Below are 24,616 nucleotides of genomic sequence, written 5' to 3'. Positions count from 1 at the left end.
GGAAACACCAGCCCAAAGAAAGCCCAGACTCTCCCCTTGCTGCTTCTGGATCCTCACACAAGCCATCTAATATTTTTTTCCTCAGTCTCCTTATAGGATGATAATATATATCAACTCATGAACTTTTTTTTTCAGAACTTAAATGAAGTAAGGTACCCATACTAAGCAATATTTTTCAGTTCTTTTTCTTCATACTTTCAACTTACAGCAAATGAAAAGACACTAATAAATCCAGCACAGTGAACTAGTTCATTCTCTTTGTTTAATTATTTCCTTCTTTAATCTCATGCTCTCTGTCTTTGATCTTCCTGTGAAAGACGCAGGCACACAGGAACTCATAGCTTGGGTACAGCCCCTGCTGCAAACAGCTGAGGGCCCTGGCTTCCCTCTACGCACTGGCCCCTTGAGGGCTTTGAGGAGGATGGTCGTGCACCAAGGAACAAGCGCCTGAGGGTCTGGAGGATCTGCTTGGCCACTCCTGTGTTGACAGAGAAGACCCCAGATCTAAAACAGACTGTGGCCTGCGCTTAGGAAGAAGTGTTAAGAGATGGAAGCACCGGGCTGGAGAGATGGCTGAGTGGTTAAGGCGCTTGCCTGCAAAGCCAAAGGACGCAAGTTTGATTCCCCAGGACCCACACAAGCCAGATGCACAAGGGGGCGCATGCATGTGAAATTTGTTTGCAGTGGCTAGAGGCCCTGGCCTGACCATTCTCTCTTTCTCTGTCTCTGTCTCGTTCTCTCTGTCTCAAATAAATAATTTTTTATTTATTTATTTATTAGAAACAGAGAGAGGAAGAGAGAGAGAATGAGAATAGGTGTGCCAAGTGTCTAGCTACTGCAAACGAACTCCAGATGTGTGCATCACCATGTGCATCTGGCTTACCTGGGACTTGGATATCGAACCTGGGTCCTTAGGCTTTGCCAGCATGTGCCTTAATTGCTAAGCCATCTCTCCAGCAACTGCCCCCCACCAACTCCAAATATTCTTTAAGGAGATGGAAGGGCCACAAGGAACATTCTAAGGCAGTTCCAGGAATACACAAAGTGGAAGAAATCAGGGAAGCTGGAGACACCATAGAAAGCAGGGGAGCTCCTGGGAGGCGACACCTGGCCCGTTTCTGACCCTTGAGCCTTAGGTGCTATCCAGACACTCGGGAGCTGCCGTGGAGCCTGGGACTCCGGAATGCCAAGCAGAGAACTTGCAGGTGAGAGCGCCCCCAGCCCCCCATTCCTCCCAGATCCCATGAGGGTTCCCCACACCTGGGTCTCTGCAGAGAGTCTGCCACTGCAATAGCAGCACCCATCAAGACAGGAAGAAAGACAACAGCCCCTCCAAAGCTATCAGAGGAGGAGGCCTGCTACCCTGCTGAGAGCCCAGTGTAACCCCTGGCAACAGGACCTGAGGCACATTGGCTCCCCTCACTCTTGTTATGAAGTGAGGCTCTGAGATCCTTTTGTCTCTTTGTAGACCCCCTGTGCTCAAGCTTCACCCTGCCCATGTCACAGAAAGCTTTAGGTTGCCGTTTCTGACACGATCGCATGCCCAGTGTCACAACTACTGAAAAGTGTGGAGAGAAGCTGCTGGTGCTCCTAAACTAATACAGCCTCGTCCCTCCTTCCAGAATGGTCCTTTTGTGGTGGGGGGGATGTTGAGGTAGGGTCTCACTCTAGCCCAGGCTGACCTGGAATTCACTATGCAGTCTCAGGGTGGCCTTGAACTAATGACGATCCTCCTTCCTCTGCCTCCCGAGTGCTGGGATTAAAGACATGTGCCACCACACCCGGCCAGACTGGTCTTATTGAGTGGCTCTCCCCACCACATTCCAAGAAGGACACATAACAGAGAGCTGCTGTCTCAGGATCCAACAGACCCAGCTGTTCTGGTGCCCTGTGCAATGAGTTGCTGACGCTTTTCACATGGTTACAGGGGAAGCTTCTTTAAAAAGAAATATTTTGTTTCTTTGCAATGCAAGCAGAGAGTGAGGGAGAGAGAGGGAGAGAGAATGGGTACATCAGGGCCTTCAGCCTCTGCAAACGAAGTCCAGTTGCATGCGCCACTGTGCATCTGGATTTATGTGGGTACTGGGACATTAAACCCATGGTCAGTAGGCATTGCAGGCAAGTGCTTTAACCACTGGGAAATCTCTCCAGCCCAAGGGGGGAGCTTTTGAAAGTAGATTTTAAACCAAACCATGAAGTCAAGATTACATTATTTTAATGCAGGCTGAAGAAGTTTATGTTTTAGGAGCTATCATTAGGCATCTATTAAAGCATATAGAGAAAATGATAAAACAGATCAAAAGGGCAAGGGGAATTATGACAAAGGAGAGAAAAAAGATAGCCCCAGGAGCCAAGGAAGGCTTTGTGAAGAGATGGACCTGGAATTTCTGGCTTCTGAATTCATGGAAGTCGTCTGAACTCATCCCACGTTGAAGTGCAGGAAAGTTGTGTGGAGAAAATTGTCAGCTTACATATAGCTTTTGCCCATAACTAACTTTAGCCGACTCTTCCAACTCCTCGAACTGACCAGTGTCCATGCAATATGTATGTCTGTACATATATGTGTTATATATGCTTATATACCCTCGTGTTATAAGTTAAGAAAATTGTGGTTCTCAATGTTTAGAAATAGGGATCTAATGACTCAAAATCCTACCACCTCCACCTCACTTTCATGTCCCCTCAGCCAAATCAGTTCCTTAGCACCGGTCAGATTCAGGAGTTTCCTTATGAAGTCTCAGCACCAGAAGCTAAGGCCAAAGCGAACGGCTTAAAGGACTCTGCGGGGGGCCAGCTCACACACCTCTGAGGCACAGACCCCGGCCACTCTCAGAACACAGTACAGCCAGCTTTTCCAGGGCTGCTGCTTCTGAGGGACCCCCAGGGGAAGCTCACTGAGAGGCACATATTTTTTAATTTAAGTTAATTTTATTTTTATTTATTTATTTGAGAGCAACAGACAGAGAGAGAGAAAGAGACAGAGAGAGAGAGAGAGAGAAAGAATGAGCATGCCAGGGCCTCCAGCCACTCAATGCAAACGAACTCCAGATGTGTGCGCCCCCTTGTGCATCTGCAAACATGGGTCCTGGGGGATCGAGCCTCAAACAGAGGTCCTTAGGCTCCACAGGCAAGCACTTAACTGCTAAACCATCTCTCCAGCCTCACATTTTTTTCCAAGGTAGGGTTTCACTCTAGCTCAGGCTGGCCAGGAATTCACTCTGTAGTCTCAGGGTGGCCTAGAACTCACGCCAATCCTCCTACCTCTGGCCTCCCTAGTGCTGGGATTAAAGATGTGTGCCACCATGTCCGGTGGGAGGCACATTTTGGAATGAAGTTGCACAGTGTCTTCATTTAACGTAGATGGTAAAAGTCGTCTACGGAAGGGACTTTTGGAGTCAACTTGTAGGTAAGTTGGCTGTGTCTCCAGTTCAGAAAGATACAGAGAATGTTAGACTTCAGAGTCTAAGCCTATCCACCGTCAAGGATGGAAGTCTTCTGGTTTAGCTACTCTTGAAGTTATGGTGGTAGATCTGATGATCTTTGGTGCCACCTAAAGTGACAACGCATTCCTTCTACCTTGATCAAATATTCATGGCCAACAAGTTTGCCTTATGGGATGGCATATGCTGGGATAAATATAGTTGCCAACCTTGTGAAGCTCACATTTTAGCGTAGGATAGAGACGAGTGAATGGATGGTTACAATGCAATACAGGAAGCAGGGAAGGTTCAGAGGAGAATAAAGTCCTGGATAGATCCAGTGTAGCCCACGACCAAAGAAGCGACTTCTTAAATGTTCATATTCTTTCACTTCAATTACCTGGGGACAACTCTTCGGTGACCGTCATTACCAGGAGCCAGGTAAATCTCTGGAATTATGGGTGATTAAACCTTGCCCCCAACCCCCGCACTGACAATATAGCAGAAAGGATTTTCCTTTGGTAGAAGCTGAGAGAATGGCGGTTGTGTGTTCGGGTCACCTAGGGATACTTGTTTAGGGAACAAAGGCAGATAGCAAAGGGAAGGACGCTGTCCTTGGCGATGCTGGAGGAACTAGGCTTGCTGACTTTGGGTTATCTGTCTCAGGTGTCTCAGGGGCTGGAGTTGTCAAGCTGCTGAAGGCTGTTCCTGCCTTGGGTGGTAAGTGAGGAGCTGTTTGGGGGAGTTATTTCAGTGTGGTACACATTACCTATGAACTCTCTGCCGTCTGTGGCTACCACGGAAGCCTGACGCTATGCCCAGACACAGTCACTGCATCAGGGAGGGGGCAACCCCCAAAGGTGGTGAGAATCATGAAGAGCTGTCTCATGGGTGACGGGCTCTTTTCACATGGGTAAGCCTCAAAACAAGGATGAAACTGTCTATGAATACAGAGCAAGACACTTCACACTGCGGATCCCACAACTGTGTGCCTTTGCACAGAGATCATGCAGTCTGGGTGACAACGTACCATCCAGACTGAGACACCTTTGGGAGTGAGAAGTAGCTAATCACCATCAAGTGACTGATAATGACCTGAACATAGCTGAGCACCGCAGACATGCAGTCATCCTCCATATAGCAACTGTGCCCATGTCTTCTGAGACGAGATCAGGTCACCATCATCTCTGTGTTCTGTTTTCCAGGGAATCTCCTATAGAGTGTAGTCTGACAAAGGGTGCTTGGTTTTTCTGTTTGGAGAATCATGGGATAGGACTGGAACTGAAAATTAAGATCAACTCCTCTGTTTACATAATATAAAATAAAAGTGGCAGCTTATCAGAAAAAATGCTCCTATAAATGCAGTAAACGAGTCACACCAGAGTTCTTCTCCCATAATTAAATTTTGTATCATATTTCAAAGCAGGCAGAGGGAAGAGGCATATTTCTACTTGGCATCATTTTATATTCTTTCTCACCCTCTAGCTCCTATATGTTATAAAAGGCATATATACTTTAACAAATCAAAGATTTAAGTTTCCATAAGCTCATGTAATTTCTTTTGAGAACTTCTGAGTATAGAAGTAACAAATATACTTCCTCTTTTTTTTTTTTTTTTTAACAGGAAGAAAGTACATTTATTTAGAGAAAGACAAGATTCCCAAAAGGAAAGTAAGTTATCACTTTACTAATAGTTTCACTTCCTTAAAAAAAGTACTTGTTTCATCTATGACCTTTTTTTAAAATTTTTTTTAAATTTATTTATTTGAGAGAGAGAGAGAGAATGGGCATGCCAGGGCCTCCAGCCTCTGCTAACCAACTCCAGACGCATGCGCCCCCTGGTGCATCTGGCTAACGTGGATCCTGGGGAATTGAGCCTCGAACCGGGGTCATTAGGCTTCACAGGCAAGCGCTTAACCACTAAGCCATCTCTCCAGCCCCATCTATGACCTTTTTATAAGTGTACCTTGTCTACAGACACATTCCTAGTAGAACACCTACACGTATTGCTGTATTTACCCAATTCCATATCTTTTTTTTCCCTCCATAACACTGAGAGCTCATTGAGGCAACAGTTGATCTCTTGGTCTCCATCTTCCTCAGTGAATGCCTGTTCTGGAAGCCGATGCGATTGGCTGGGAACAATGAATATGAAATGTACAGTGGAAGAGACTTGTAAAGAACTGCAAGAAAGCCAGCCAGAGCAGAGAGGCAACTTGCAGGTGTCAGTCCTGGCTTCAAGAGGCACAGGGAGGAAAGGTTCTGTACAGGGGCAGTAGTGATCATATTTGGATTAAAGAGATCTCTCACCCAGTTGAAGTGCAGGGAAGAAACAGAATCCAGGAGTGATAACAGTGGTAAGAACAGATGCCAGAAACCACTTAGGAGTCTGTTGGGACAGATGAGCATTGAAGTTAAGGAGAAAGGGGATTTGAGAAGAGGGTGACCAACAGGATCACATGTAAGACCGAAAATGAGAAGGTGTAGGGATGAGAATGGACGTTGGCTTTTCTGAAGAGAAAGATGGAAGAGTTTTGTTTTTCCCTCTCTGAGTTTAAAGAGGAGAGTATTGCTCACTCTTGTACCGAATCTTAGAAAAGCAGCTCTGCAATTCCGGGCCAACTTGGGCTATAGTGAGACCTCACCTCAACAAAACAGAACAAATCAAGAACAAGGGGTGCTGGAGAGTTGGCTTTGAGGTTAGGGCACTTGCCTGTGAAGCCTAAGAACTCATGTTCAAATCTTCAGGTCCCACGTAGCCAGACGCACAGTGACGCAAAGTGTGCAATGTCACACATATGCCACAAGAGGTGAATGTGCTGGGAATTCGTTCACAGAGGCTAAAGGCCCTGGGGTGCCCATTCTCTGTTTCCTTCTCTCAAATAAACAATTTACCAAAAAAAAAAAAAAAGGAGCTCTGTGAGGCTAGGGAGAGGGTGGATCATGAATAAAGGGCTTGCCATTGCAACTTGGAGTGCCTGAGTTCAGATCCTCAAATCCCATATAAAAGCTGGATTTGTGGGGTTCTGTAATCCCAGGGTGCCAACAGTGGAAAGGGAGGTAGAAACAAGAGAAATTCCCAAAAGCTCAGCAATGGGGCGGTGCATATCGAGACCCTGGCCTCAAACAAGGGGGAAGGCAAGGACCACTCTGAAATTGTTGCTTGACCTAAACATACACACACACACAATAATAATAATAATAATAACTAGATATTTAAGATATGTAAATGAATAATCTGGCCCTCCAAAGCCTAAGCCATGTCACCTCAGGAATGAAGGAATGACCGGGTAGTTCCATACAAGAAACTCCAAGGTCTGTCAGATCACAGTGTCATAGAAATGAAACGACTAATGTGAAAACATGTGGACCCTTTTTCTCTAGCAATAACCAGTTTTAGATGGTCGTTAAAGTCTATGGGGATGTGAAAACGAGAAGAAACCTAAGTCCATGTGCCCCCCACAGGCAGCTCCATCTCTGCCACAGGCTTTCGTAGAGGGCACCTACCTGCTGATCCAGCTAAGAGGCAAAGGGTGGCAAATGTGTTCACGTATCCCTTTGCTTCGTGGCCAGAGACAGTTGATTTTAAGTAATCTGACTCCTGTGTCCGTATCTATCAGCCGCTATGGGAACGGTCACTTTGTGAGTTTCCCCACTGACCATCTTTCCTTGAGCTCAAGTCCCCGCACCTCCCGCACTGCCTGTCTTGAAAACGCTCTGCTCTCTGCTCTGCGCCCCCTGTCACCTCTCTTGCTGCCCCCCTGAGCTGCCAGAGGACAACGACTTTGCTTCTCATGCTTTAAAGAAAGTCTCCCCGTTGCCTTTTCTTTTTTTTTTTTTTTTTATTTCAGAGAGAAAGACAGATAGAGGGAGAGAGAGAATGGGCACGCCAGGGCTTCCAGCCTCTGCAAACGAACTCCAGACGCATGCACCCCCTTGTGCATCTGGCTAACGTGGGACCTGGGGAACCGAGCCTCGAACCAGGGTCCTTAGGCTTCACAGGCAAGCGCTTAACCGCTAAGCCATCTCCCCAGCCCTCCCCGTTGCCTTTTCCAAGGCAAGTACATAATGGGTCGTGTGTGAGGAAAGACGTGTGATTTCCTCCCCGGCTGAGCAAGCTTGCTGCTTCATGTGCACATGGCCCTGCGACTCCCTGGGGAGCCTGTCGCCGACCCGAAGAGGCTAATAGGAACTGTCTCAGCCTTCTATTGCATCTCTGGCCCCTTCTACCACCTCAAATCTCACCACGATCCGACATTCATTGAGTGTCTTTTCCTCCTGCAGATGAAGGAAGGACTTCTGTTCGCACCCAGGTAATAAGACCCCTTCTGACCCCAGCATAGAGAAAAGACATTAGCTTGAAGGGCTGTGAAGCCAGAGCCAGGAAGCAGCAGCAGTGGCTGTGTGGCAGAAGTCACTGGAAGGAACTAATGTCTACTGAGCTGTTCCACTATGACAGGCCATGTGCTAAGAGCTTGACAGGCCCTGGTGTCCCCATTACTTCACAGATGGAGAAACTGACCAATTAAGTGACATATTCCCCAAAGCTGGACAGATGACAGAGCCAGCATTCAAAATCCAGTCTCAGTCCAGCATTCAAGCTCGTTTAGATTCTGCCACAGGGGAAATCTTCCCTTGAGCTAACTCAACAACCTCCAAATAAGTAGTTAACTATCATAACTCAAGCGTAGGAAGGTGTCCTGAGACTGGTAATTATATCCGCTGGTCAGGTGTTGCTCTTGAATGGGGGGGGGGGGGAAGGGGCACACTTGAGTCAGCTGTGTGCTCTATATTCGTTCTGAAGCTGCTTGTCCTAACGGTTGGCATGGGGGCAGACGGTGAGAAAAAAAGTTGGCAGGAACTTGAGAGGATATGGCAGCCAAAGACCCCCATGAGGCCTGTGCTGAGAACTAGGTGTTAAGGGAATGGCAAGAAGCCACATTTTGATGACGGCTCTCCTTGGACCAGCAGGACGATGCTAACCAGACCTCCGCGGAGGAGATATGCTACACGCTTGTGAGTCACCGGAGCCCCCGAAGGCCACCAGGGACCCCTGCTGAGGACATCTACGAGAACGTCTCCTGCGTGGCTGAGAGGCCTAGGGCGTCAGTGGAAGGAACCGAGTACTCGCTTCTCCGCGTGTCCTCCACGCCCAGACCCCCAGCTTCCCAGGAAGCTGAATACGAGCTTCTCATGCCCAGCAGACCCTCCTGTCACACTCCGAGACAGCCGCGAACAGATCCCTTTGAGACTCGGTTCTCCCACTGACAATGATGTGTTTGGATTAGGTGTCCAGCTCCAACACATAGCAGGAGGGGCTGGCGGCTCTGGTTAAAGCAATAGGCATAGAGTCCCCCCCTCCCCCACCAACTACCTTGTTCTCCAACACGTTGGCAGAGCGGGCTTTGCAAACTATGGTGCTTCTCAGGTCCTGCTCAGTATCCAATATCCAAAATGTAACCAGCTGTCCTGAGCACCACAACTTGAAAGGGGAGTGCCATCTTTGCTCCTAGGTGGTGCTGGAACCGCTCTGTGAAGGCATGGCTTCCTGGTCCCCTCCAGCTGAGTGTCCCACAGAAACTTTTACTTTTCTTGCCACCCTCTTCCAAAACATCCCCTTGATTGCACTCAATAGTCAGAGGATGCCACCTCATACTAAGTGTGCCCAAGGGGGAATTCTCTCATGACGGTGAACTTCCAGCACATTCCCTATAGAAGCCCATGGTGTTCCTCTTATTCCAAGTGCCTAAGACACGCGCTTTACATAGTGTCTCAAGGCCCCCACGGGCTATTTGATTATGTGAACTGGATCAGCAGAGGGTAGTGGGAGTTTCCAGGACCAGTGTTAATATAATTTTAACATGTGTTTTAAAGCTTTGTGTTTCCCCTCACAGTTTCTTTCTTTGTGTGTGCATGCGTGTGTGTGTGTGTGTGTGTGTGTTACAGACAACCAACCCCAGAGTCCCATCAGTGATAGACAAGTGATATATGACCAAAATACCCCCACCCCAAACCCTCCACATAAATCTTAGAAGCAGAAAGATGGAAGCAGAAAGGACCTGGGCACATCTATTCTTTCCACTCTCTTTCATTGGCTCAGAGAGAGTAACTTGCCCAGTGACTGAAGAAAGTGGCAGAACTCTACCTAGAGCCTAGTATCCTGGCTCCCAACTCAGTGTTCAACCAACATACTGTATCAAAGGGTGTCTAGTGTATAAGAGATTTTGCTATAAACAACCTGCACTGATGAAATGTTTACATGGGGAAAATAACATGGGCGTACACACCCCCTTCTCTAATGAGCACTCCCAAATATGCTGTGCTCATTTATTTTCCCTCATGGTTTCTTTTGTATTTCTGGAATTACTTCTCTCCCCTAAATCATGGTCCAGCCCACTACGGCCCACTGACCAAAGCTGACCCACTCTTGGAAATAAAGGTTGATTGGAACATAACCACACTGGTTTGTCTACATACTATCTACGGTTGGTCAACTACGGTACAGTTGAGCAGTTTGGGCTGTGAAAAATCAAAAAATGTTTCTGCTTTGACCCCTTTCCACATAACGATTTTTCGGTCTTCTGCCCTAAACAATCATAGTTTGAGATGAATTTAGTATAAATATGTTTGATTACTGATACAAATCATTAAGAGCAGGTGGCAATAAAAGAACAGGAGAGCATTAAACCGTAAATGAGATGAGTGGGGGGACCAAGAACAATTAGCAAATTAGGCTATTTCTATATTCACACCTGTGTCCTCAGCTGGCTATTGTGCTTACCTCATAGCCACTGTCCTAATTATAGGGACGCTAAATTAGCAAGAGGTCTGTTGAGACAAACTGTAGATAGTGTTTTGGTTTCAAAGACAACTAACTTTGCTGTTTAAAGTGGGTGGATCACATCTACAATCTGTAATCCAAGCGCTGAGGAGGCAGACGATGAAGGATTGCCACGAGTTCAAGGCCAGCCTAAATTACAGAGTGAGTTCAATGTCAGCCTGGGCTAGAGAAAGATGCTGCCTCAAGGGAACAAAACCACAGGCTGGGAAGGTGGACTTTGGGTCCTTTCATCTGCACATGCACTGACTGGTGTGTTCATAATCACACAGTAGTTATCACCACCCCCACAAGACCTCAACAACTATGAACCCATCAGCATTTTGAGATAGGGGACAGAAGAAGACAAAAGCAATGAGACATCAAAACAGAAGAAGGGTTATTCGGAAAGAGGAGGCCCTCAATAGAACAGGTGTGGGGGAGGGGAACAAAAGAAGACAATAGGGCAGGAATATGATCACATTATAGGACGTTCCTGTATTAAAATGTATTAAAATATAGTGGGGGAGGTCATGAGCGTTAGGAGTATAATGCCTGCTCTTGTCTAGCTACATGCATATGTTATGAGCAAACTCTCCTGTAAGCATTTTACTTAACGTTCATACCCATATATTAATGATACTCTCACTTCTGGTTAGAGAAGCTTCTCTTTTCAGATGGAGGTAACCACTGGGATGACCCAAAAGGCACCAGAGTACTGAGAAGAAGTGACAGAGGAGTGCTCAGCACTGAAACATTTCTATCACATCTTCCAAGGCTCAGCGTTCATTGCAGAAGAGGTTGCAGAAAGAATGTAAGAGCCAAAGGAAGGGTAGGACTGATTATAATGTAATTGTCCAGACAGAAATTGGTCTCAATATCCATGACCTCTCAGTGTCTAGCAATACCTTCACAAGACCCTCATAAGAGGAGGAAAAGATGATGACATCAAAACAAAAGAGAGACTGACTAAGAGAGAGAGGAGATGATGGAGAGTGGAGTTGTGAAGGGGAAAGTAGGGGAGGGAGGGAATTTTGGTTTATTGTCTCTAACTATGGAAGCTGTCAATAAAAAAAAAAAAAAGCCAATAGCCAGGCGTGGTGGCGCACGCCTTTAATCCCAGCACTCGGGAGGCAGAGGTAGGAGTATTGCCATGAGTTCAAGGCCACCCTGAGATGACAAAGTTAATTCCAGGTCAGCCTGGACCAGAGTGAGACCCTACCTCGAAAAACCAAAAAAAAAAAAAAAAAAAAAAAAGCCAAAAAATTTCTCAATAAAATATTTTTTCTAAAAAAACTAACCCAGGCTGGAGAGATGGCTTAGTGGTTATGCGCTTGCCTGTGAAGCCTAAGGACCCTGGTTTGATGCTTGATTCCCCAGGACCCACGTTAGCCAGATGCACAAGGGGGCGCATGCATCTGGAGTTGGTTAGCAGAGGCTAAAGGCCCTGGCATGCCCATTCTCTCTCTCTCTCCCTCTCTGCCTCTTTCTCTCTCTGTCTATCTGTCACTCTCAAATAAATAAATAAAAATAAACCAAAAAATTTTTAAAAACTACCCTGGATCTATTGCTTCTTATGCCCCACAATCTTACCATTCAAGTTGATGTGGAAAAAAAAAATCAAAGAAGAATTAAAATACATCTCATTGGATAACAAAACCACATATTTTATAATTTTAAAAAGCCTTCAAATAATAAAATAATGATAGTAGTTTTAAAAAAAATAAAATGCACTCTGGCACTGGGGAGGTAGCTCAGGAGTAAAGTGCCGCGGACTGACTCTCGGGGAGATCAGGACCGAGGGAGAACAAGGGCGAAGGCTCAGGGAGAACTCGGGATTCGGCGAGGAAATGACAGACAGACACACTCAAGTTGAATATGCTGCTGCAATTTACTGAAGGTTTCATGAAGATTTTATACAGATTGAACAGAGAAACTTAGCAAGCCAACAAGTGATCTCAGAAATCATTAATCTAAACAATCTTGAGTATTGTTCTATTGTAAGCATACATGTGATGTTGATCAGGCAGGAACTGTACCCATTTTTTAAGAAGGGCGCCTTGTATCATTGACCACAACATTATACAAACAGAAACTAGGTGTAAGGTGAATAACAGGTTACTTATTTCTTATACCCCAAGGACTGTATAAACACCAAGGCTTACGCTTCCTTGTTAAGCGTTCCCATAAATGGAAGAGAATGCCATAGCCTCCTTTTTTCTTCATAATTCACCCATCTATTACCGAATTCATCATATCCTCCCTCATAGGGGAGTGGAACTAAGTAGATTCCAGCTCTAGGAGTCCACCATCTGCCCTTGATCAAGTACTGAACATATCCCCCAGGAAGTTTCCTGGTGGGAATGCCTAAGTTTTGTAACTCCTTATCTGCAGAACTGTCATGTTTCTTATGAACACTACCGATCAACATTTCTACTTTCATATTCTCAGGCTCAGTATCGTTCTCAAACATCATAAGCTGTTTTTACCTTACACCATCTAAAAACTGTTCTAGAGTTAATTTTTTATTCCTAGTAGAGTTATACATTCTCTCCATTGCCCTAATCATAGGAGGGGCACATTCAATACTTAGATTGTTTCTTGTACTCTGATTGCGTGCATGATTACTAATAAGTGTTGAATTAGCTGTTCTTAGACAAACAGCTAGAAGAAAGCAGGAAAGAAACAGCATTGGCGCCAGCAATTAGGTCGTCGTGACTTCATGGGCAGCAGGAACCTTTACAGTAACTGACTGCCAAGGGGTCACCGGGGGCATCCCTCCGAGGAGTGCTGGCCCTCTGTCCTCAGCTCTCTTCCAGTGCAGAAGCATCTCTGCTTGCTACACAGGCGAGGTCGCCGTGGACGTAGCAGTAAAGCACCTGTCTAGCATGAGCAAGGCTCTATTTGAGTAGTAGAACCAAAACGAGTAAATAATAAAACATCAAGCAAAATATGCCAAGTGTTAATTGAGAATAAATCCAGTGGTTTACGGTCAGCAACGTGAGAGCTTGCTAAGACTTCAGCCGGCTGCCAGTCTGCAAGTAAAGAGCCAGTCATATCTTGGTGATTTGGCCTCTGCTAGCTTTCTTTGGACTGAATTTTTCACATAAAATCCAACTTTGATCTTTGACCACAATACCCAGAATTCAGCCACATTCAAAAAGAGGTGTGCATAGGGGCAAAGCACACACAGTGCAAGATGTGTCTCATGAGGAAGAGTGGGCACCCAAGACAGCCACTGAGTCAAGCCCTGGCTCTCTTTTGATAATATTCTATTTATTTATTTAAAAAAGAGAAAGAGGCAGGTAAAAAGAAAGAGAGAATGGGCACACCGGGGCCTCTAGCATTGCAAATGAACTCCAGATGCATGTGCCATCTTGTGCATTTGGTTTTACATGAGTACTGGGGAATCAAAAGTGGGTCCTTAAGCCAGGCGTGGTGGCGCACGCCTTTAATCCCAGCACTCGGGAGGCAGAGGTAGAAGGATCGCCGTGAGTTCAAGGCCACCCTGAGACTCCATAGTGAATTCCAGGTCAGCTTGGGCCAGAAGTGAGACCCTACTACAAAAAAACAACCAAAAACAAAAAACAAAAGTGGGTCCTTAGGCTTTGCAGGCAAGCATCTTAAGCTCTGAGCCATCTCTCCAGCATTTAAAGGGGTTTTAAAAATATTTATTTATGAAAGAGTGTGAGAGAGAAAAAGGCAGATAGAATAAGAAAAAAAAATTTTTTTTTTTTGCTTTTCCAAGGTAGGGTCTCACTCTAGCCCAGGCTGACCTGGAACTCACTCTGTAGTACAAGGCTGGGCTAGAACTCACAGCAGTCCTCCTGGCTGCGCTAGGTATCTTTCTTCCTCCTCTGTAAGCTTGAGTCACTTACTTGTAGATTCAGGGCTTTGTTTTGCTTTTTGCACCCATATGTTGGAGGAATACATCTAATATGTGAATATCAACTATCCTGAAGAGCACTGATAACAAGATACAGAGAAGCAGAAGCCTTTTCTAGTGTATGGAGAAAAGAGGAAAAGAGACCAGCAACTCCCTAGCAGGGCAGAGACAGCGAACTCATGAGCTCATGCTGAAGTAGTTTGTATAGATACTAAAGCATTGTAGAAGGTGGTAGATGAAATATTCTTAGCACAATATAATGAGCTATATCTGTTTGAGCCTTAATCTTCAAAGTATTAACTGTCCCCTGAGGGATACGTCTTTGATCAGGACCACATTAAATACACAAACCCAACCAAAGAAAATTGTTCTTTTATTTTTTTTAATTATTTATTTATTTGAGAACAACAGACAGAAAGAGGCAGAGAGACAGAGAGAGAATGGGCACACCAGGGCCTCCAGCCACTGCAAATGAACTCCTGCGCCCCCTTGTGCATCTGGCTAACATGGGTCCTGGGGAATCAATCCTCAATCCCGGGTCCTCAGGCTTCACAGGCAAGCATTTAACCACTAAGCCATTTTTCCAGCCTGAAAATTGTTCTTTTTAAAAATATTTGTGTGTGTGTGTGTGTGTGAGAGAGAGAGAGAGAGAGAGAGAGAGAGAGAGAGAGAGAAAGAGAGAGAGAGAGAGAGAGAGAGAGAGACCAGGGCTTCCTGCTGCTGCAAAGAAATGCCAGGTGCTTGTGCCACATTTTGTGTTGAGGTCCAGCTTACATGGGTGGCTTGGGAATTGATCGTGGGCCAGCAAGCATTGCAAACAAATACCTTTAACTGCTGGGCCATCTTCTAAGCTCCCAGAAAATTGTTCTTATAATGAAATCAGAATGAATATAGACGGGATTTATTTTTTAATATTTTATTATTTATTTATTTGAGAGAGGGAAAGAGGCACAGAGAGAGAGAAAGAGAGAGAGAATGGGTGCACCAGGGCTTCCAGCCACTGTAAATGAACTCCAGATGCATGTGTCTCCTTGTGTATCTGGCTTACATGGGTCCTGGGGAATTGAGCCAAGGTCCTTTGGCTTTTCAGGCAAGCGCCTTAACTGCTAAGCCATCTCCCCAGCCCAGATTTTTTTTTTTTTGACAGGAGTCATTTTACAGTGTTTCAAAACATAACTGTGATATGTACAATATTGCCAATCAAAAATAATATCATTTAAAAGATGAAAATACTGCCAGGCGTGGTGGCACATGCCTTTAATCCCAGCACTTGGGAGGCAGAGGTAGGTGGATCACCACAAGTTCGAGGTCACCCTGAGACTACATAGTGATTTCCAGGTCAGCCTGGACTAGAGTGAGACCCTACCTCAAAAAACCAAAACAACAACAACAAAAAAGATGCAAAACTGTGTTCCATAATATAGTGTTTGGTTGGAAGGCTTCATATCTCCCACAGGCTCGTGTGTTTCAGCACTTGGTCACCAGTCAGTGGTACTGTTTTGGGAAATTGTGAATCCTTTAGAACTGTGGGCCAGCTAGTGGTTCACTTGTGGTGGGACCTGAAAGCTATATCTGCTTCGGGCTCTGACCAGAACTGTTTCCTGACTCACCAGGATGTGAACTACCCACGAGCTCCCTTGGTCACAGACTGAGCAGCTCAGGTTATGGTGCCTTCCCCACTATGGGGGACTGTCTGAGCCCAAATAAACTCCACTACCCTTGTTGCTTCTGGCAAGTGTTTAGTCACCGTGATGAGAAGAGTAACTCACACCTGTACTTTACGTGTAACATAGCTCTGATTCTCTAGAAAGTTAAAATTTAGTGTTCAAACATACCCAACTAACGGAAAGGGGACTCCTCCATAAATTATGAAATTCCTGATGAAGTGGCAGAAAATGCACTTCCTCACAGATGCACTTGAAAATTTGTCTGCAGCTTCTCACGTCATATGCTTCCCCAGAAACACCTCCTCCCTGCCGGGCCAGGGCTTCCAACTTTGTAGTGTCCACATTCAGAGGTAGAACGTACAAAGCTACCGCAGGCTTTGTGGTTTCCGCTTGCCTTCACCCTCGTGCCTATAAATAAGTGATTCTTCTCTGAATAACTTCTTATTTAAAACAGAAGAAAGAAGTAGGCAAAGACAGTGGGGGCAAATCTGCTGACACGTTCCAGTGCTGACGTCCTCAGGACAGATGCAGACGGCAGGTGTGCCAAGGGTTCTCAGGGATGGAAGGACTAGGAGGAACAGGAGAGCTTCCTAGACGCCATAGGAACCCACATGCAAAGCAACTGTGTTTGGATGTGTCCAGCTCTTTTCCAAAACTAACCTCTGGCTCTTTTCCAAGCCTAGTGTTTTGAAGTTCAAAAAGTCAACTTGCTTTGAGTGTAGTTTAGTCCCTCCAACTGTTAACTAGGTCTGCTTAAATGCTCTCGGTTTCTTAAAGGCTTTATTTACAAGCATGTGGTGAAACCTTAAGGCGGGGTGGGGGTATATCACTGGAGAAGAAGGAGTGATGACCTCCTCCTACCCTTCCTGGAACAGAGAAGAGGACCATTGTATTCATGCCCAGAGAAGGCTGCCTTCAAGCACGCAAGAAATCACATCTACCCCACCCAGTTTTTGCAAGAAAAATGCCAGCTCCAAGCATGGCCTTGGAGAGCGAAGACCCTGAGCCACAATGGAGACTCAAAAATAATTTATTGTAAACGGTTTTAAATCAGTGTATATTAAAACTCTTCATTGGTTTTTTTTTTTTCTAAAGTAAAGGCATAGTAAGATTCACATTTGACATACAAAAATAAAGAAGTGAAATTCACTCGTTTCACTTAGTTAAGGTACTATCCTTGAAAATTAGACAATGAAATTCAGTGTACTCACTCTCTAGTTAAATAACAAAGCACATTGACATTATCCACAGCCCTGGGTGGTGTGTCAAAACGGCCATCTCATACAAATTCATGCATAACTTCCTGCCACACCGATTCCCACCCATGCCTAATGTCACTGGGGTACTGGGGTGAGAGAAAGCTCTCATTCCATGACCATGAAATTTCCTCCTGTGAAATTTCTATTATAGCAATTTTCCCAACAGAATGAGCATGCTACGCGCTCAGGCAGTTCTGCATCCATAGATGGCCTCCTCCACGTCCACTAACAGTCCTCCCTCGCCTCCAAATGATGGGCTCACAGACCTCCAATGGTTCAGTCCAAGAGGAAAGGAGGCCCTCAGCTTCCCATCAACACACGCAGACACTGTGTCCTGCAGGGAGACTGGCCACACCGGGCCACGCGAGGCCCCTGTGCCCAACCAGTAGCAGCAGTTCGTGAGTCTTAATAATTCTCTGGGGGTTTGCATTTTAAAAAGTAAGCATGTTCAAATGATGGCAGCATGTTCAAAATTCACTCTTAGGGACCCAGGTTTCCAAAAAAAAGATGCTCAGAATCCCAGGAGTGTGGAACAGATGCCGGGTAATTAAGAGACACGTGTTTCTGCATGTGACACTGGATGATGCGCATGAGGTTTCTGGGTCGATACACCCCAGCGTGGGCTGAGGAAGTAGACACAGGGCTATCTCGTCGCCCCAGCAACCCCTGATAACTGGATCCCGCCTAGAACAAGGCCCGGCAGCCCCTTCTACTGAAGAAAAAGCATCCACGTGTACGTCGAGGCAGCCCTTGCTATCAGGAGGGCGGAGATCCACCGCAGACTCCACTGGCTTCCCGGACCCGCTGGGGCAGCGCCAGGGAGCTGCTTGGTGGTGGAGGAGCCGCAGTTCCCCCCAAAGCAGCGCCAGGAGTGAGGACTGTCTCCACCTTGTGGCCGCTGCCGGTACTTTTCTGAATCCACTTTACTCCTAAACTCAGCAGGGCCCCCGACCTTGCCACATAGCCCCGACCTCCTCCTCTTCATTCTGAAAAGAAGACAAAGATAAACAAAAGCCATTAGCTTTTAAACACACAAAAATTATTTTAATATTTTATTTACTTGCAAGCAGAGAGATACAGAGAGAGAGAGAGAGAGAGGAGAGAGAGAGGGTATAGATGCATCAGAGCCTACAACCACTGCAAATGAACTTCAGATGCATGCGCCATCTGGCTTTATGTAGGTATAGGGAAATTGGTCTCACGTTGTTGGCAAGTGCCTTAACCTCTGAGCTATCTCCTTAGCCCCCCAAAATTATTTTAAATATTTGTTATTACATGGTTTCACTAAATTTGAATATAAATTATTAGGTGAAATTGGAATGTTAATCAATTATGAATAGAGAAAGATTACTCTTTAGTTAGCACATGCACACACACACATACAAGTACATATGCACGCATGCTAGAGATTCTTCAAGAGACAAATACCACTTATTATCTATTATTATATATTGTTTCGGCATGACTTGCAATAAATCTGTTGCTGTGGGCTTTTACATACTGAGAATATTTTACTACTCGGTTCGTTTTTGTAATCTAACCATAACAACGAGTCTAAAGTGCCAGCCTGTGGTGCAGGTTTGTATGCACATGTCTGTATACATGCAGACACATATGTACACATATGAGGTCAACTTCTAGTATCTCCTTTGACCACCTTATTTTTTTGAGACAAGGTTTCTCACTGAACCCAGAACTCCCCAATTTGGAACTCTGAGGACCCTCCTGTCGCTGCCTCTACCAGCATTGGAATTACAGGCGCATACCACCACCTATGGCTTTTATACAGTGCATGGGGGACCCACAGTCAGGAATTTATGCTTTCACAAGCACTTTGCCCACTGAGCGATCTCCCAGCCCCCTAAAGTGTCAGTATGTTAAAACACTTACAAGATGCTGGGAGGAAGTCTGGGGAGGAAAGCCGGGAGGCAACTGGCTAAGGGAGAGGTCCTGGTGAAGGGCCCTGACACACCCTGAAGAGGGAACCCACGTGCCTCACGCATGGCTCTCTAGCTTCATGATTTGATTGGACCATGATTATTTCTTTATTTAACGCAATCTCTTTTGAAGTTGTTGTTCTCAGATTTTTAAAAATATTTATTTATTTATTTGAGACAGAGAAAGGGAAAGTGGGCACACCAGAGCCTCTAGCCACTGCAAACAAACACCAGAGGCATATGTCCCATTGTGCATCTGGCTAACATGGGACCTGGAGAATCAAACCAGGGTCCTTAGGCTTTGCAGGCATGCACCTAAACCACTAAGCCATCTCTCCAGCCTGACCATGATTATTTCTCACTGTCCTGTCTTCTGACTGTGTGAGTGCCAGAGTCAGAACATCACCAACCAGACACACCACAGGCTGTAGAAGAGTGAATATATGAATAGGTTGATGCAATACAAGCCACCAGTGTCGCCAAACCAAGCCATTGCCCGTAGCCCATTCCTTTGTTGTCACCCGAACACCAACTTCTCTTCTTTCTCTACTCACCGTAGAACAAGAAAGATTCCGGGTCAAGCCCGAGGCTCTCACAACTAGGTATGATCTGATCATGGAAATTCTGCAGCAGAATGCCCAAGATCAGCTCCTCACTCATCATGTACTTCATAAAGTCATCATCTCCTGATGGAACCCCAAACTGCAGGTGGTAGGTCACCGTGGCATTTTCACCACTGAAAGCCAAACCATGAACACACATAAACAAGGCATGGTGACATATAAACAGATTCATACTAAAACACAGAAAGCAATTTTAGCAACAACATTTTTAATTATATATCTTCTTTCTTTTAAAAAAATATTTTATTATTTATTTATTTGAGACATACAGAAATAGGCAAGGGAAAGGGGCAGGGAGAGAATGAGTGTGCCAGGTCCTCTAGCTATGGCAAACAGACTCCAGACACATGCTTCCTTTTGTGAAGCTGGCTAACGTGGGTCCTGGGGGATCAAAACCTGGGCCCTTTGGCTTTTCAGGCAAGTCATCTCTCCAGATGAATTCTACATCTTTTTCTTTTTCCATAACCAACTGCAGAGGATACATTGTCCAAGAGAAGCCACACTGCCCCCGTCCTTCCTCCATAGACCCATCACACAACGGCCACCAACTGCTCACACTGGGAGAGCCCATTGAAAGGAGAGGCATAACCCAACTGTGGTCAAAGAAGGTGAGGGTTGGCATAATATCCATCCCAACACCAGCCTTTTGCCCTCTAAGGCAAGGCAGCATGTCTGCCTTTTTCTCCTATTAAGCATCTCCATGTCCCTAATACTGCTCCACAGCTGGGTGTCAGAGCTATTCCATTCAACCAGTTCTTTCACCAAAAAAATGGTGGTGGTAGGATGCATAGCTCCCTGCCATGGACTGGGTTCAGATCTTCAGATCTTCCGATCTCCCAAAGGCTGCCCCCTGCACGAGCTCTTGTGTTTGCCCCCTGAACAAGAAATTTCCCTATCCTATTTCCACTGCAGGCACCCTTGAGGCAGCAGGGCCAAGATTTTAACTTTCAGTAATGGGACCTACGGAGTCTTTCACCCCGAGCAAGTCTAGCTCTTTTCATCTTCCAACGTTATATATCTTTCCCATTTGCAGAGCAGAATAATTACAGGTCTGCCCTTGGTTAATTAGTAGCTTAAACTGACCGCTAAATGCTACCTCAACCTTTAGGTTTGTCACAGGTATTCTACTGCTTTGGTTTACGATGACCCAGATTAAGCTTAGCAATAAAATAATTAACAGGAGGTTACATCTGAGAGCATCCCTCTGAGGCAAGTTTTATAGATGCTCCCATCCCATCGGCCTGCGTCAAGGGGCATCGCCCTGCTAAGAGTAGGCAATGCGCTCCCTCTTGTGGCCAGATGTCATATAGGCCAATAGCCATACATTTTCTAATGTGGCTGACTGTGACAATTCATTTTGACTCTGGGATAGCCAATCAGTGTGGATCAAAAGAATCACACCAAATCTGGACTCTGTAGAACTTCACCAACAAGTAGTACCGTAAAGGCGTGCTGAGAAATACACTTTCAAACACCAGTCCAGCTGCCCAGGGTTCCAGGTGTCACCCATCCTCTGAGCTGTGCTCTTTAGTCATCGCTAAAGATGGGCAACAGGTCCCGCTTAAGCCAGATGCACAAGGTGGTGCACGCATCTAGAGTTCATCTGCAGTGGCTAGAGGCCCTGGTGTGCCCATTCTCTCCCTCTCTCTCTCTCTCCCTTTTTCTGTGTCTCAAATAAAAATGAATTTAAAAAATAGAAGTAAATAAAAAATTATATTGTGTATACATAGTAAATACATGCACAAAAAGCTCACAGCAAATGATCATGGGGGTGAATTTTGTAGGAGCCACATGTGCAAATGGGAGGAGGAGGCAGAAGATAGACGCTTCCCAGAGCATTCAGCTTCACATTCGGAATGTAGAATCCCTCCACAGCAAAGCAGCACGCCCCTGTCACGTCGCTATCTGAGATGTTTCTATTTCTACCCGGAGTTTACTCGCACATCCACTCAGGAATGGCTCGCCTGGGACTGGCTCACCCTCCCTCTGTGTGGTCACAGTTGAATCACATCATCCGGGTTCTTGACACTTTTTTTTATAACATCACACAGGCCAGTTAGATGGTCCTCCGAAGACTATCCCAGCAGTGGGACTGATTCTGCCATTGCCTCACTTCCTGCTTGGAGGCCCAGGATAATCATCCTGGGTAAATTGTTATGGGCTGGGGTGGGGGGGAGGGGCTGATCACTTTTTTCCAGAGTAAAAGAGAAAAAAGGAAGATCCACACTCTTACCTGAAGTCCACGATGTCAACAGAAGTGAAATACCGACTCAGAGATGCCGACGCACTGTACACCTCTGTGAGCTGACAAAATAATCACGCGTTACTGATGTCCCTCTGAAATACCACCCCCAAAACTAAACTGCTACATGACAAAGGAGACCTCACTCTGAGCCAGGAATTGGCCTATCAAGAGGATATCTGGATTGAGAATAGGAAAGGGTGAGGGGACCACAAACCAAAGCTCGCGTTAGCAATCAACTAAAACCTCATTGAGAGCCAGGCACGGTGGCACAAGCCTATACTTCCAGCACTCAGGAGGCTGGCAGACTGAGGCAGGAGGATCCCCCTTGGAGACATAGTGAGCTCGAGGCCAGCAGGAGTGAGGCCATGTCTCAAAAGCAAACAAGCAGCAAACCCACTGGTAAAGTCCGAGTGACATCCTTTATTGTGAATTCTCAGCCTCACTTAGGAGCTGAGCTGACCCAGGGAAACTGAGTAAATTAGTATGGTCAGTGGTCAAGAGCAGGGGCCTACACATTCCCGCCCCCCACCCCGAGATCAAAAGAAAACTCCAAAGTGGCTGACCGAATCCCAGGGTCTCTGTATGGGATATTTAGCACCTGGGACATCCCTAGACTTCTTTCTCCATTTCCCAGTTTATTGTTATGAGAAGGATCTGCCCTGAGCTATGGGTACAGCGCCCCCTGGACAAAGTGGACAGTTACAAAGACAGCAGGCTGTGTTTCATGCAGGCTGTATTGGCACATGTCTCCACCACCTTGGTTTCATACCTTCTTTCGCTGACAGGGTCATTTGCTGCCAAACCATCATAAATTGAACATGTCATTGAGTGCATTTAATCCAGCCAGCTTACCAGACGTCATGGGTTAGGCCCGCCAACCTTGAACATGCTCACAACACTTGATCTCCTGAGCCTATACTTGCATGAAGCCTACTGTGTAATAGGAGCTATATTTCATGTGCTATATTACAACACTGCCCTAGGAGCAAATGCCAGGATGGCACGCAGGCATTCTTTCATGTTGTCAAAAGTCTGGGAATTGTAAGTTAAAAATTGAGGACCATTGTTATTTCATTTTTCTTCCTTCCCATCCTTGGCACAAACCATCATTCTAACACTGTCACACACCTTTCCCTTGTCTGTCTAAAATGACTGCTGCTCTATATAATCACGACAACATATTATTTAATTTCTGCTCTTATTAAAGTTACATAATTTTCTAAGACTTGCATTTATTTTCCAAACAGGGCCTTAGTATGGTGCCCAGGCTGGTGTCAAACACCAGTGATGGGTCCATTTGCTTCAGGTGGCTGAGTAGCCCAGACACAGACAAGCGCTTTTGGCGCCACCTTAAGGCTTGCTTTGCTCACCCTAAGTTACATTTGGATTTATTTCTAAAACCCATCTCAGTGAAGCCCACTCAGTCCAACTCCCACACAAATTCCAATAAATTATTGTAATAGTTCATTGTTCCCCTACTGATGGCCATGTGTATTGCTTCCAAATTTTCTCTGTTACAAACTGCTGAATAGATCATCCTTGGCTGTGTGTGCATGTGTGTGTGTGTTTTCCAGAGCGATGCACCAAGAAATGGAACTTCTGGCTGGGTCCAAGGGGCAGGTGTATTGTCAACTCAACTCAATCTTGCTGAACGTTTCCTATTTTACTCTTCTGCCCACAATATATACCTCAGCCTCATGTTCCTTTTCCCATATCCTTAGCAGACTTCTATTTTTTTTTTCCAATTTAAAGACTTCCAAATGGCTACTTTGTAAGCAACTAGTTAAAAGTGATTTTTAGAACATTTATGCATCTGGGACTAGAAATAGGCATCCCCAGTCTTTTTGGGTCTTGCACTCAGTTAGTGTGTGCAGTGAGGGAATGCTTAACTTTTGGCGCATAGTGCTTCAGACTCAGTGGTGAAACCTTTGGTTTTCGAGATGAATGACGGTGGTGAACCACTACGAAGAGGTATGAACAGTGGCTCTTGCAATCCAGATGTAAGGAAACTCTTTTAGAAAAAACAATCGATAGTTACTTGGTGAGTTGACACGTACCTGTGATCCCAGCACCAGGGAGGTGGAGGCAGGAAGATCAGAATTTCAAGACTAGCCTCAGTTATATAACAAGATGATATCTCAAAAAATAAAGAAACAAACAAACCAACAAAATACACTGTACTGTGGATATGAGTGAGGAAGCCTATTTCTGCAAGCAAAATTGAAGCATATTTACTTTTTTCCCTATTTGACCTCTCCAGAATTTGAAAAGTATTTGTAAATATTCTCATTTTTTGAGAATATGAAATTGGCATAAGTTAACTGCACATATATATAATATATATATATAATATATATATAATTATATATATATAATTATATATGATATATATATAATTATATATATATATTATATATATATATATATATATATATATATATATAATATATATATAATTAGAAATACTGGCTTTGACTGGGATGCAATGTTGAGCTTGTGCGTGTAATGGCTGGCTTCCAGGGCTCTCGGTATCACATGAATTAGTAGACCAAAGAATCTCAAGACACTAGGAACTAATAGAAGGTTCAGATAAAATCTGCCATCGATCTTGGTTTGGTTTCCTGACATCAAGGTTTTAAAAGCTCAACCTAATATCCATTAGCAAATTTATAGCAAAACAAATTTCCAAAGGACCTATGTGATTATATTAGACACAGATATGTTTAAACAGATTTTCCCAGAACCTCTGTGGTCATGTTAGAT

At 45.2% G+C, this 24,616-nt stretch overlaps 1 protein-coding gene across 1 annotated transcript in view; it reads right to left on the bottom strand.

The window, feature by feature from the left end:
* Positions 1–17,976: 17,976 nt before the first annotated feature.
* The window catches only part of C4H3orf52 (chromosome 4 C3orf52 homolog), a 39,989-nt gene continuing 33,349 nt past the window's right edge, over positions 17,977–24,616 (bottom strand). Inside the window, exons 7-9 of the mRNA XM_045148426.1 lie at positions 21,842–21,912; positions 19,540–19,721; positions 17,977–18,034 (exon numbers count right to left, since the gene is read on the bottom strand). Coding sequence (XP_045004361.1) covers positions 18,030–18,034; positions 19,540–19,721; positions 21,842–21,912 — 258 coding nt within the window. The 3' untranslated portion in view covers positions 17,977–18,029. The remainder of the gene's footprint in view (positions 18,035–19,539; positions 19,722–21,841; positions 21,913–24,616) is intronic.

The sequence above is a fragment of the Jaculus jaculus genome, chromosome 4 (assembly GCF_020740685.1).
Source record: "Jaculus jaculus isolate mJacJac1 chromosome 4, mJacJac1.mat.Y.cur, whole genome shotgun sequence".
Classification (NCBI taxonomy): Eukaryota; Metazoa; Chordata; class Mammalia; order Rodentia; family Dipodidae; genus Jaculus; species Jaculus jaculus.
This window is presented reverse-complemented; position numbering and strand designations above follow the sequence as displayed.